This window comes from Nelusetta ayraudi, unplaced genomic scaffold (genome assembly GCF_046127955.1).
Source record: "Nelusetta ayraudi isolate G7.1 ecotype Tasmania unplaced genomic scaffold, CSIRO-AGI_Nayr_v1 ptg000192l, whole genome shotgun sequence".
Taxonomy (NCBI): Eukaryota; Metazoa; Chordata; class Actinopteri; order Tetraodontiformes; family Monacanthidae; genus Nelusetta; species Nelusetta ayraudi.
In genome coordinates, this window is record NW_027466241.1 from 94,962 (window position 1) to 108,715 (window position 13,754).

General features: G+C 43.4%; 2 protein-coding genes and 2 long non-coding RNA genes across 4 annotated transcripts in view; all 4 read left to right on the forward strand.

Moving 5' to 3' along the window:
• Positions 1-13,754, forward strand: part of LOC142881389 (protocadherin Fat 4-like) — a 95,176-nt gene that overhangs the window by 66,966 nt on the left and 14,456 nt on the right. The window lies entirely within an intron of this gene.
• LOC142881392 (uncharacterized) lies at positions 1,903-2,966 on the forward strand. The gene is made up of 3 exons (XR_012925574.1): positions 1,903-2,069; positions 2,615-2,778; positions 2,919-2,966. It is a non-coding gene; the product is annotated as an uncharacterized LOC142881392 (long non-coding RNA).
• LOC142881391 (uncharacterized) lies at positions 3,119-4,023 on the forward strand. The gene is made up of 3 exons (XR_012925573.1): positions 3,119-3,205; positions 3,562-3,648; positions 3,915-4,023. It is a non-coding gene; the product is annotated as an uncharacterized LOC142881391 (long non-coding RNA).
• Positions 4,483-11,693, forward strand: LOC142881376 (protocadherin-like wing polarity protein stan). The gene is made up of 16 exons (XM_076015651.1): positions 4,483-4,641; positions 4,810-4,983; positions 5,056-5,184; positions 5,312-6,124; positions 6,352-6,477; positions 6,613-6,864; positions 6,942-7,040; positions 7,215-7,387; positions 8,012-8,163; positions 8,698-9,002; positions 9,296-9,406; positions 9,890-10,081; positions 10,248-10,345; positions 10,423-10,578; positions 11,106-11,288; positions 11,570-11,693. The coding sequence occupies exons 1-16, from the start codon at positions 4,483-4,485 to the stop codon at positions 11,583-11,585; spliced, it is 3,138 nt and encodes a 1,045-aa protein (XP_075871766.1). The 3' UTR covers positions 11,586-11,693.

Consider the following 13,754-nt stretch of genomic DNA (forward strand, 5'->3'; position numbering starts at 1 on the left):
CTCTTTCTCTGTGTGTGTGTGTGTGTGTGTGTGTGTGTGTGTGAGAGAGAGAGAGAGAGAGACCTTTGTTCAGCAGGTTGGAACCTGCTGCCTGAATCACTGCGGGTTTCGTAATCAAGCATCGCTGCACCACTGGCAGCAGCTGGTGAGCGTGTCAGGAGAGCCAAGTGGAGATCTGAGACCCACGTCGAGGAGTCGCGAGGTCTCACTTCTTATCCACCGTCGTGTTTCTTCCTCCGTCTCTTTTTTTGCCTCAGCCTAAAAGTCAGAACCCTGCTTAGACTCTCTAGCTGCTGATATCAGACATTGGCTCTTCATGCATGCAGAGTCCTCCACTGGTAGCAGGCAGAACTGACACCTGGGAGGACGCAGTGAGTGCCACTGCTCTGCAGCGCAATCAAGAGGTCACAGAGAGGTCAACCATGCCCTTGAGATTTTCCAAGCTCTCCAGTTTGGGCTTCAAATAGTCCAGGGTGATCCTGAAAGGTCAGCCAATGACGGGAGAAGCAGTGTGCAACACAAGCTGCAATAGTACCAAGCAAATTGACTGGCCAATCAGGGCTTTCCAGTTTCTTGGCCTGTCGTGGAAACGTTCTGGGCCCCCGTCATTCAACAGTGGCCGCGGAGTCCTGACTCACCAACTTCCTGTCCTGTTAGATCACGACTTTCAATCAACTCAGCTCATCTCACCTTTATCTATTAAGCACTTTAAATACAACCACACCTAAACCAAGGGCTGTACATAATAACATGAAGACATAAAACAAACAGTAAAACAATAAAACAATAACACAAATGCAGTCTCCAATGTTGGTCAAAAGCCAAGTCAGATAAATCTTGATTTGTTGTTTCAAGCAGGAAGGGCATGACCTCTCTCAGACACAATGGCTCCACCCACTGTCCAAAGACATGAACACCAGGCAGATCGACCTATGCAACTTTTAGGTGGGTCCGAGCGTTGGATGGTCGTTTGTCTCACCGTGTGGCCCTGCGGTGAACTGGCAACTCGTCAATGTACGACCCCGTCTGAGATAGGCTCCACATGCTGCTGCCCTGAAAACCCAGGTTAAGCGACGGTGGTACGGTGATACGTTGACATTGATGGTGTAAATACACTATCTGACCACTAAATGGCACTCGACCACACAAACAGGGCCTTGAAAAGTGAACCGAGGCTCAAGTCTTGCACACATATGAGGGTAATTTTAGAATAGAAATTAGGAGATTGAGCAACTTGACTGTGACGATGCCACACATTGAAACACGTCTGTTTGTTTGTTTGCTAATCTCAGCCATAGTTAGGAAATCATCTTCATCAAATTTTCATATCATGCCATAACTCTGGCAACGGCCGTCTGTCACCTGCCTCTGCCCTCTGTTGAGGTTGAGTTTGCTGTGACAGGGCTATTTCTGCTGTCACGTCCTGAGTCAATTTGAGCTGCATCCAGAAAACATCATATTTCCACATCATATTTTACAGCCCGCCATAAAACAGGACTCCTAAAATACAGTGAGCGCACAGGTGTGGTTCACAGTGTGTGCAGTCTGACCTGGAGGAGACGACGTTCCAGTCGACATGGGCTCTGCTGGTCTGATTCGGGCCGTTCTCCTGCCCCTAGTCGCCTCCCTATGTACCTGCGCTGCCGCGGAGACTCCTTTATGTGAGTAAACAGTGAACCCCGAGGTTGGATTGACCTTTGTGTGTGTGTTCAAACAAATTGAACACTGAATTTGAATTTCATTTTTTTGTAAAATCACGTCTTGTTCTGTCCATACACTGACTGACTGACTGCCTTGCCACTGCCATCTAAAGTGAATGATGATCACATGACAGCTGTGTTATTATGAATGTTATATTATTGTGATGTGACTGTGTCTTTTCATCAACAAAGCTAAAACACAGCGAACAGTGTGGCGTCACAGGTAAACACTGGTTTACCAGCTATGACAGCCACTGACCAAAACATTCTCTAACAGCAGCTTGTTTTTTGCTCCCCAAGATACTACAAAGATAGATTGCAATCTTAACACAGACGTAACTCTGCCCAGCGTGAATCAAAGCTATGAAGGTAGGTGTCAAAAGTCTGATGTGAAATTATGTAAAAGTTTAAAATGCACAACGAATGAAAGTTGATCAAGCAAAACACTGTCAAGCAGAACCCGATCATCACTGTCACTATTTATTTAGGTGTTCAAATTCAATTGTCAGCAAACCAATTGCCATTGCCAGTTGTCGTTCATTCATTGTTTATACATGTATTTATTTACTAATTTGTTTATTGAGGGTGCGGTCATAAAATATATAGAAAAGTTTTAATGGCTATGAAAAGGAGATATGTTCAGATTTCATTGGCAGACAAAATCCTTCTGTTTCATATTTGTATAAAAATCTAAGTATAAAAATTTAGTATAAAATGAGAAATGCTAGCCAATTGTATGAGGTTAGCGAGCAGTCACAAATGTTAGCTAGATTCAGGCATGATGGATAAGATATCTGTGGCAGATTGTGGCTAGCAGTGATACACCAGTATCTTGTCAATGTAGGAGTTTATGCCACTAGAATTTGTTGTTGTTGATGTGTTCTGTTGTAAAATCAGATGCTGTGTTGTTGCAGGAGTTTTGGAACTGGTGACAGGGATCCCAGCAGGAACCACTTTGGTGCTGGACTCAAAGATGTTCCCAGAAAACCTTGATTACATAGAGTTGATCCAAATACCTGGAGAAACAAGTGTAATAATTCAAACCAAGAAGCCGCTGGATGTTGAAACGTTCTATGAGGTGAGTTTCCAAACAAACGCCTATGTTCAGAATTCAGAGTTCAAAAGCCAAGCAGCCGTGTCAGAGCGACAGCCATGTTGTGTCTCCATAGAAGGTTTTTCTACAGACCATTCATTTATTTTTGTTTTTGTGTTTTTCAGACTAGTAGAAGAATGTACTACCACTATCATTGTGAGGGCACAACGGGGGTGAGTAAAGTGTTTAAAAAGAAAATGATTTGTTACAGAAAACAGACAAAAATGACGAATTCTGGGATTTCAGTCAGGGTTTTAAAGTTGAAACCTTATGTTTCTTTCACATAAAGAATATTCAAAAAAATTGTTGTTTTTTTTCAACACAGAAATTGCAAATTAGGGACGTTCCTGTCATAGACATCAATGAAAGTCCAGAGTTCCCACAGGACATCTATAATACTACCATCTCTGAGGTAGGTCCTTCGAAGATAATAAGAATTTTCAATACGGAAATCAGAAAAAGTTATCACTATATCAAGGGAGGCAACTGTCACATTTACCAACTCACATTACTTTACAAGTTATGTGAGGGAAAGGGAAATAATCCCAGCGAAGGCCAAACATTAATTAACTTCTGCTCACAAAGCACTAAATCACATTCAGATATGTGTCATGGTGCATAAAAAAAATGAAGGAAAACTTTGTGCATCCACTATAGCCTCACAGACTACTGAGAGAATTATCCCTCTAAATTGTTCTCTGTAATAAACGGTTGACACAGGCTTCATGTCTCGTGGCTTCTAATCATCCTGCTCTTCTTTTGTTTCAGGCAACAGAGGTGAACAGCTGGGTTTTAAAAATCACAGCTGAGGACAAGGACATCTTCCCAGAATTCAACACAGTGACATATTCAATTGTAATTACATTCATGCTTGTACAGTAAAGCAGTGTAGTTCATATCTGTAATGACACATTATATAACTTGTGGCCACAGAGGAGATAAATCTGCCAGGTCCAATAATGCTAAAGTTTCGGGCTATGTTTGAGCTGAGCCGTAATGATGACAACAGTCTCACACAGTCTCACAAGTCAAGATATTTAGTAAAACTTCACCTCCACCTCCAGCTTAACATCTTAGTTGAACAATAAAGTAAAACAATAACATTAACTTTCTCCATTAAGGTTTCGCCGTCAGACGTCTTTGTGATAAACAGCACCGGGGATATTTTTCTGAATACCAGCTTGAACTTCAATGTTGCGCCCAAGTACAACCTCACCGTGATGGCCCAGGCAAGTTATGCCCTCCAGACACATTTTGTTTTTTGATGGCTCCTAATAAAATGGACCTTTGCTATCATTTATGACAGGACGGAGGTGGGTTGAACAACACAGCCACTGTGTTGATTCATGTGGAGGACACTGACAACCTCGATCCTTATTTCAGCCACGACACATACCAGGCTTTTATTGCAGAGAATGAGGTGAGTCCAAAAACCAGCTTCTGGTAAAAGCCTGCTGACTTTTTATTGTTGGTTGGCTGAAGACATTTTTAAATGGACAAAAATGACATCTAGAGCAAATCTGGTTATCTGAAAATGTAATGCTTAAATTTTTTGTTATATTTAACACTTGTGCACAAATTATTTCAGGAGGGGGTTTTCAAAACCATCCTTCCAGAGGCCATAAAGGCACAGGATGGAGACAGTGGGATAAACATGGCCGTAACGTAACCATGACGGGAAAATCTAGTATGAATCCAAAACAAACCCTCGGACATGGTTTTTGTTTAGTGCTTCCAAAGGAGTACGAAGAACACTTCAACATCCACACCAACTCTGGAGTTATATCAGTTGAGACGTCCTTCGACAGAGAGCTGATGAGCAGCAACATCGTCAACATCAGTATCAAGGTACTGACATGAACAGAAAAACTGGTCAGATGTGATATTGGAAGGCAGCCCGACAGTGAACCCAGAAGATCCCTAAAGACAATCAGGACAATTAGGAACGAGACAGAAATAAAATCATTTGGATCGGATCAAATTCAAATAATTTTCTACCATATGTCCTACCTGCAGGCGGCCCAGACAGACGATGCAGGGAAGACTGCTGACGCTGTGGTCCAGGTCACTGTCGAGGATGTGAACGATTCGCCCCCAGTGTTGGACCAGGACTCTTATTCTGCCACACTCCTGGAAAACTCCCCAAACAACAGCATCGTGTTCAAAGCCACTGTCACTGACGCAGATGAGGTACTTTCAATTTTAAATTGCTCCAAAAACCAAAAGAGTGGAACTGTTTTCTTACATTCTCTTTTGTCCCAGGGAGGATTTGTGGGAACACTGAAGATCAGTCCAGAATCCACTCCTTTCACCATCGATGATGACGGGACAGTTAGAGTGAAGAACTCTGCAGCTCTAGACAGAGAGACCAATGCTACCATTACCTTTAAGGTAGTCCAAATGTCAGGTTAACTGTGGTGCAAAAGATACAAATGGGCCCATAAATAGAGACATGCATGTTTTTCTATTTGAATTTATAATGTGCTTATAATGTCCTTTTGTTTTTCTTCCTTTTAAGATTGAAGCAATAGATACAGATCCAGCTCGGAATGATGTCGCGACAGTCCTAGTTACTCTTGAGGATGAAAATGACAACAGTCCTGTTTTTAACCCGACGTCTATGGAAGAAGCAGTCTCAGAGGATAAGGAGGCAGGATTCAGTGTTACTACTGTTTCAGCTACAGACAGAGACAGCGGTGCAAACGGGGAGATCAGATACTCACTGACTGGAGGAGAGGGCAGGTTTGCTGTCCATCCTGAGTCTGGGCTGGTGACACTGGCTGCTGGCCTGGACAGAGAAGTCAAGGCAGAGTACCAGCTTCAGGTGGTGGCTGAAGATCAGGGTTGTCCAGCCAACACAGCAACTGCCTCCCTGCTGATCAATGTGACTGATGTAAATGATAACGCCCCTGAATTCTTACAGGCAGTGTACCAGGTCCTGGTCCCAGAGAATCAATCAATTGATACAAGCTTGCTCACACTGTCAGCTAAAGACCTGGATGAAGGAGTAAATGCAGAAGTATCTTACAAAATTATCGACCAGAGTCCCTCATTGGCTCCTCCTGTGTTTAAGTTGAATGCCACCTCGGGCGCTCTGCAACTGGCCCGGCCTCTACCTGACTACAGTGAGGTGAAGGAGTACACACTAGAGGTTCAGGCTTCAGATGGAGGAACACCCACTCTGGTTGGGAAGACCTCAGTGGTGGTGAAGGTGACAGATGTGAACAACAACCCGCCTGAGTTCGACAAGGGAAGCTACGATGTGAACGTCACTGAGAATCTGGCTAGTGGTGGGTCCATCCTGACCGTGAAGGTCACAGACAAAGATGAGGTGAGTCAAAACTCTGTTGGTCTCCAAGATCATTTCTTCAGTTGATATTGGAAGAAAAAAACTTGTCAACTCTAAATCATTAGCATTTGATCAAGTTTCGTTTGACTGTTATTGTACTTCTTTTTAAGGATGTCCAAAAGAACTGCAATGTTTTTTTTTTATACTATACGCTTGTTACCTTTTCCTCATGTCTTTTGTCTTTTTGTCTCTCTCTTTTGCTTCTTTAGGGTGGATTTTGTCATGGCCACTTCCTGTTCACTAGCGATACCTTTTACGTCAACAATCAGGGCGTGGTTTCACTGAAGAAAGACGTCACTTTGGACAGAGAGACAAAAGACAGCTACACATTACAGGTCACAAGTAAAACGTCAGCTATATCTCTTCCGAGCATTTGAATACCTTCTGAGCCCTAGCTTCCGAAGTGGTAAACGCAATTCTTGGGTAGTGACAAAAAAAAAAAATTAACGAGTTGAACCTTTTTTGTCCAGGTGGTCGCGGTGGATCAGCCGTCAGGTGGTCTAAGTGCAACTGCCGTGATCAACATCTCCATCCTGGACTACAATGACAATGCACCACAATTCCCCACCATTCCAGAACAGTTTGAGGTCAAAGAGGGCAACTACTCAGAGGAGACGCCAGCAGAAATCATCAACATGAAGCCCACAGACCCTGACATTGGTCCCAATGGAGAGGTCACCATTGCCATCTTCCCCCCACACCCACTCTTCAGGTTCAGAGAGGTGTGGCTTGAAACACATTAGAAGGACTTCTGTCTTTCAGCCCTATCAGCTCTCTGACACCTCAACTTGTGTTTTAGGATGGGATGTTGATGGCTATTGGCTCCTTGGACCGAGAGAGCAGAGACACTTACGAGCTGGTAGTCACAGCATCAGACAACGGAAACCCACAGAGACAGGTGAGAGGCCTTGTGGTTATGTGTCTGCCCTGAAACTGAAAGGCTGTAGGCTCAATCCCCCCAATGGCCATGCCAAAGACTGTAAGAAATGAGAGCCACTGCCTCCCTCATGGGCACTCAGGGGAGAAAAACTTGTTTTCATAGCCTTGAACTGTTTTTTGCCTTGTGATCCAGAACATCACCACTGTCAGAGTGAACATAACTGACATCAACGACAATAAACCAGAGTTCAGCTCCAGCAGCTACATCCATCACATCCTGCTGAAAGATGCGCTTCCAGGGACGGTGGTGCTGACACTGGAGGCGACTGACAAGGATTCAGGGAGCAACTCACTCATCACCTTCAGGTCTTTGCTCATGATAAAGACATTTTTTATAAATTGTGTGTGATGGTCGATGGATCAGAAAGATCTTAATTTACTGTCATAAATGTTTGATAGCTTTTACAACTGTGACTTATCACTGGGAATGTTACCTTACTGTGACAAACAAAGATGTCGGGGGTTTATCTCAGCACCGCCCTCATCTAAGATCAGGGTTTCTTATCAGTGTATCATTTTATGACACTTATATTTCAGAGTTTTACATTGTTATGCTTAATTCAATGAATCCTGGCAGCTATTTACAACCTATCATCAGGCCAAGGTTGATGTTTCACCACTGCTGGCAAGCAAGCTTATCAAAGCGCCATTTCCCTCAGCACTTGTTCAAGCCAAACGAAATCAATGCAGCTATAAAAGGCAGGAACAAGCTGTCTTGCCTTTTAGCTCATACCCTCAGTCACAGCATGTACCACGAGATGTTAGCTGACTGTGTTAAACACTGGCTAGTGATAACAGCCACATTACGAGCAGTTGTTAGCTCACTGAGGATGTCACAGTAGTTGTAGCAGTGGGTGGCAAGTACTGGGTAATAAAATCAGAGGGGAGTGCACAGCCCAGTTTCTAAATTCTCTTAACTCTCACCTGCAGTTTCCTAAAAGAAGGTTCTCCGTACTTGAGCTTGGACAACACAAGTGGAGCCATCACGCTGACACATAATGTTGCTAATGTGACAGAGGACACCGTATTGCAGCTGACCGCCGTCGCTCAAGATCATGGCGAGCCTCCTCTCAACACCACAGGTTAGTCAGGTCTCAGCAGGCGAGATACAGTTTTTTATTTGGAGACCAAATGCCTTTACACATCAGGCACTTTCACAGCATATGATCCGAGCGCTGTCGTCTGATTGGCTGATGCTTTCGCAACATTGCATATTCGATGAATGTAATCAAGCAGATCAAATCTAATAAAAACTGGTTCACTTAGTCTCAATGGAAAATTTGCAGTTTGTAGTAAGTATGTAAGCAGTAATATAAAAAATGCAACTCAAAAATAACCAATAAAATAACTCCCTAATTAAAATTTGTATGTAATGCAGGAACATGAAGCACTGATGGTGAAGAAAACAATAAAGGGTTAAAGTCCACACATTACAAAAATGTTGTCATCTACAATTATTTCTATTCCAAAATGTTGCAACAAGCCTGTGTTACAAGATTCAAAGTACATCCTCTAAATGTTGTTGTGATTTTCAAGATGGATGTGCATGAATGTCAGCCACCCAGTGGTTTTTACGGGGTGTGTCGTCTGGTTAAACTGCCCATTTTCCCCTTCAGTCCCTGTTGCCATCATCCTGACGGTGACCATTCCGGAGGGCGTGGGTTTTCTCAGCTCCTTCTACAACTTCAGTGTGTCTGAAAATGAACCAAATGGAACCATCCTGGGTGAAGTCCAGGCCTCCTCAGGAAGTGACCTTTTCAGCGTCTCGTACAGTCTGAGAAACCACAATGACCTGTTCTCTGTGGACGCCAACGGGACTATTCACACAAGGGTGCCTCTGGACAAAGAGCTGAAGGAGTGGTACATCCTGGAAGTGAAGGCAGAGGACACACGGACGCCACCAACGTCTGCTGTTGCCATAGTAAGACCCGGTCCGGTTAAAAAGAGGAACTTCAGTAGCATCATCAGGCTACAGATCTTTCACAATCAGCTGCTTTTAGTTTTGGTCCCAGCCCTCAAATCCTTGTCCTTACATTTCGACCTGCTGGTCAAGATTTCAACAACATTTACTGCTCCAAGACACCAGGGGGGCATTCAGCTTGATTTTACTTCTTTTTCTGGAGGCTTAACCCTTTTAAACTGTAAATGTTTTAACCAACTAGTGATGCTGGACTCTTAAACATGTGCCTGTTGATCTGGTTTTCTCTCTCCTAGGCAACAGTTTGGGTTCGCAACGTGAACGAGCCTCCACAGTTTCACACCAACCAGTCCCATGTCTCTGTGTTCAGCATCGCCCCCTATAAAACCCCTGTCATCATTGTCACGGTAAACGCACTCAGCTATTATCATCTTACAGTTGTTGGGAAATATTTCCTTGGGGAATATATATATCCTTTATAAAAAATATAAAGTCAGAAAGAGGCAGCGAAACGCCCGGAAAAGGTTAGTCTTGAACAGGAGTGGCTGTTTTGTTATTTCGGAAGAGCGCCACGTACAAGTCAAGGGTCAAGCCGTAAAAGAAGTTACATCATGAGAGAACATGATTTGGTGCTGATGTTATCAGAGCGCTCATTCAAAGTTTCCACAAAAGTTTCATCAACTCAGTTTATGACTGATAACACTACAGATCGAATCATCCAATACAACCTGATAGTCTGCTGAATAAAACTATGAATCATAACTTTAAACAGAAGTCTTTTAGATCGCTGTGATTGTGTAGAGTGAGTCTACTGCAGAGTGAACGTCAGTCTTGCAGGAAACAAATCCAAACCCCAACACAGGGTCAACTGTCGCTGTTTGACTTTCCAGGCTACCGATCCTGACGTGGGTGACAGCGGCAGGCTGAACTACAGCATCGTAAACAACACTCAGCACTTTGAAGTAGAGCCTTCCTCAGGTCTGGTCCGCGTGGTGTCAGTGGTGGATCTGGCTGGAAGCAATGCTACACTGAAGGTTAAGGTGTCCGACCCCAGTGGGCTTGAGGCTACAACTACAGTGGAGGTCAGTGTTAAAAGGAGCCGATGATGGTCTGGTATAAATTGTCTTTTGAGCTGAGGAATCATCGTGTTTCTGTGTTCCCAAACCAAAAACGCAAAATCCAAAACATTCTGATTCCTGAGCTTCCTCCTGAGAGACATTTTACAACAATATATCATGCTGCCGCCAGGTGGCGGTAAGTGGAGCTGCAAGCAAGACTGATGTGGTGGTCATCAGCATCGAGATGGCTGCCAACATATTCAATGTGAAGATCAGAGAGGTGGAAAGGTGAAGTTCTCTCTGGTACTCAGACCTTTCTTCAAACATGTTTGGCTCCTGTTCACTCTCTGATTCTGGTGGTTCAGTGCCTTGAGTTCAGTTCTGGGTTGGACTATCCACATCCTGGACGTGCAGAGTGAAGGAGCTGTGGGCTCCAGATCCCTCAGGGCCACCAGCAGGACGCTGGTCAGCTTTGTCAGTTTGGACAAAGACCAGGTGGTCCCATCACAGCACGTTATCGAGTAAGTCTGGACTGAACTGGAGGAGGCTAAGTGGAATTTCCAAACACTTCTAGAACCGACGTTATGAATTTCTCAAAATCAACTTCAATTTTAATGTATTTATTTTTCAAGAGGACAGTGTACAGTGTACAGTGTACAGCACCCCGTTTTGCAGGGATGTGATTGTACCCAATTTCATCCAGGGGCTGGAAAGCAGCGTTGTTGTTTTTTGTTGTTGTTTTTTGTTGTTGTTTTTTGTTGTTGTTTTTTTTTCTTTTTTTTCTTTTCTGTTTGCTTGGTTGTTACAAAGTGCTGAGGGCTAATTGGTGTGAAAATAATTGAGACGATTGAGTTGAGTTTCAAAAGTTTTCAGACGTCCTGTCAATAAACCTGATGATAATCTTTATCTATGTATAGCGATACGCTCACGCACACACACACACACACACACACACACACACACACACACACACACACACACACACTCAAATACACATTTTGAAAGGCTGCAGTATCAGACAGTCAACTTGAACCTCATATTCCAACAGGCAGTTGAAGAACCAGTTGTCAGCTTTGCAGTGGAAGCTCAATGAAGTGTTTGGAGAAGATGTTGACATTCAAGTGGTGGACCCCATCCAAGACTGCGGAGATCAGATTCTGTTCATCGCCGTGGTGGTCATGTTGATTCTCTGCGTGCTGCTGCTGATCGTGGCTGTGGTACTGCTCATCTGGTAAGACTCCTTAGTGGCGCCACCCAGTGGAATCAGGGGGAGAGGAGCTGGCTGGTTCTGCTCATTCAAAAAAAAAAAATCTAACTAGTTACTGCTGCCCCCAACTGGACAAAACGAATAATGAAGGATGGCTTTTCTCAGTGATACTGCACTTTCAGCAAGAGCGTTTTGTTTTTTGTTTTTTAAAGAAGAAAGTTATTGTACCTAACGTGTGTGTGTGTTTGTGTGTGTGTGTGTGTGTGTGTGTGTGTGTGTGTGTGTGTGTGTGTGTGTGTGTTCAGTCTCTTCAGGAAGTAGACGCGCTCTACTCAACCACAAAAGAACACGTCTTTCTGAGGGCCGACCGCAGGAAGTCAGCAAAGTGCCACCATCAGTGCAACCGAAAAAGACATTTTCATGGACTTAAGGCAAAAAAAAAAAAAAAAACAGAAGAAGAAGCAGCAGCAGCGAAGACAAACAACAAATAAAAAGTGCAGCTGGTCTGAAATCGTGGCTTTATTTCCACCACAGTCAAATAAAGCACCGCTTCTTATATACATATCTGTGTGTGTGTGTGTGTACATTTATATATATATATAGATATATATAGATAGATAGATAGATAGATACATACATACATAGATACATAGATACATACAAATATGTGTGTGTTTGTATTTTTTCATGCTTTTTTCATATTATCATATACACCTTCAGGCAATGACTAGAGAGGATTCTTTACACAATCAAGTTTCACATGGTTCTCTTCATTTACAGGTAAACTTTTCTCTTTTTTTCTGATTTTTTCTCATCTGGTAAAGACGCCTAAGGAGCCTGCTGGTTGTGCAAGACCACAAGCTAATTCCAAAAAATCTAATTAGTTCCTACTGCCCCCAAGTGGACAGAGCAAATAATGAAGGATGGCTTTTCTCAGTTACGCTGCACTTCAGCAACAGCCTTGTGTGTGTGTGTGTGTGTGTGTGTGTGTGTGTGTGTGTGTGTGTGTGCTCTCTTCACTAACAAAAAACAATAACGACAAACACGTCTTTCTGAGGGCCGACCGCAGGAAGTAAGCACAGCACCACCATCAGTACAACCAGACATTTTCATGGCCATTAACACCCTCAACCAGACATGTACAGTCAGCATGTTGATCTATTTCAAATAATTTAATGTCCCACATTGGACAAAGCCCCTTCATTCAAGAAAATAAAAGCTGCAGCTGGTCCGACATCGTGGCTTGATTTCCACCACAGTCAGGCAATGACTGGAGAGGATTCTTTACAGAATCAAGTTTCCCGTGGTTCTCTTCATTTACAGGTAAACTTTTCTGTTTCTGGATATTGAAACCACAGAAAACGTCAAGGCAACTTTTTATTCTTCTTGCCTCGTTCATAAAGTGCAAAACTGGCACAGAGGACACACATCTTTATACACAGTAAAAATGCAATAAAATAAAATTACAGAGGAGACGAGAGTTGTGTAAACCTTTTCCCTCTTACAGCAAATAAAAACCCAAACGAGTCAAGTTCTGTTAAAAACATAAAAACAAAGAACAGTTTCATCTGACAAGAAATCTGCTGTTAGCGTCTACAACGTCTGTCCTCCCTCGGGATTGGACAAAGGAGTCGGCTGTGCGTAGATTCTATTACTTGTTTATGTCAACTTGAGTGAGACAACACGACTGCAGCAATGGAAGAAAAAAACAAAAACAACTGGACTTCAGCTGAAGGCAACAAACAGCAGCGCACAAACGGCAGAAGAAGAAGAAGGGAACTGAAAACAAACAGGAAGAGGCGTGTCTTCTGAGTAGGTTCTCCAACAAATGGAAAAAAAGAAAAGAAAAGACAAAGTGGGAGAAAAAAAAAATAAAGTTCTCAAGATCTCTGCAGCATGTCCAGCATGTCGGTGGGCGGGAGCGCCTGTGAGGAGGGGGCGTGGCGCAGAGCGTCCCGGCCGCAACGTCGCCACCACGGTCATCATTGCTGCTCACCCTCCCTCTCTTGACCGGCGTCGCTCCTTCATCCTCCACTGGAACACACACACACACACACACACATATTGGCACATCTTAATATGTGCCATTTCTCAGAATGCATCACAATTCTGTTGGCGACATCAGCATGTTTAGGTTGACTTCCTGGTTGCATACAGTCAGGTCCATAAATATTGGGACATCAACACAATTCTCATCTTTTTTGGCTCTAAACACCACCACAGTGGATCTGAAATGAACCAAACAAGATGTGCTCTAATTTTCAGCTTTAATTTGAGGGTATTTACATCCAACTCAGGTGAACGGTGCAGGAATTACAGTTTGTATGTGTGCATCCCACTTTTTAAGGGGCAAAAAATAATGGGACAAATTAACAATCATAAATGAAGTGAATTCTGAAGTGTGTTCAGAATTCATTGTGTGTGTGTGTGTGTGTGTGTGTGTGTGTGTGTGTGTGTGTGCATACAGCGTTGAGCAGGCCGCTGGTCTTG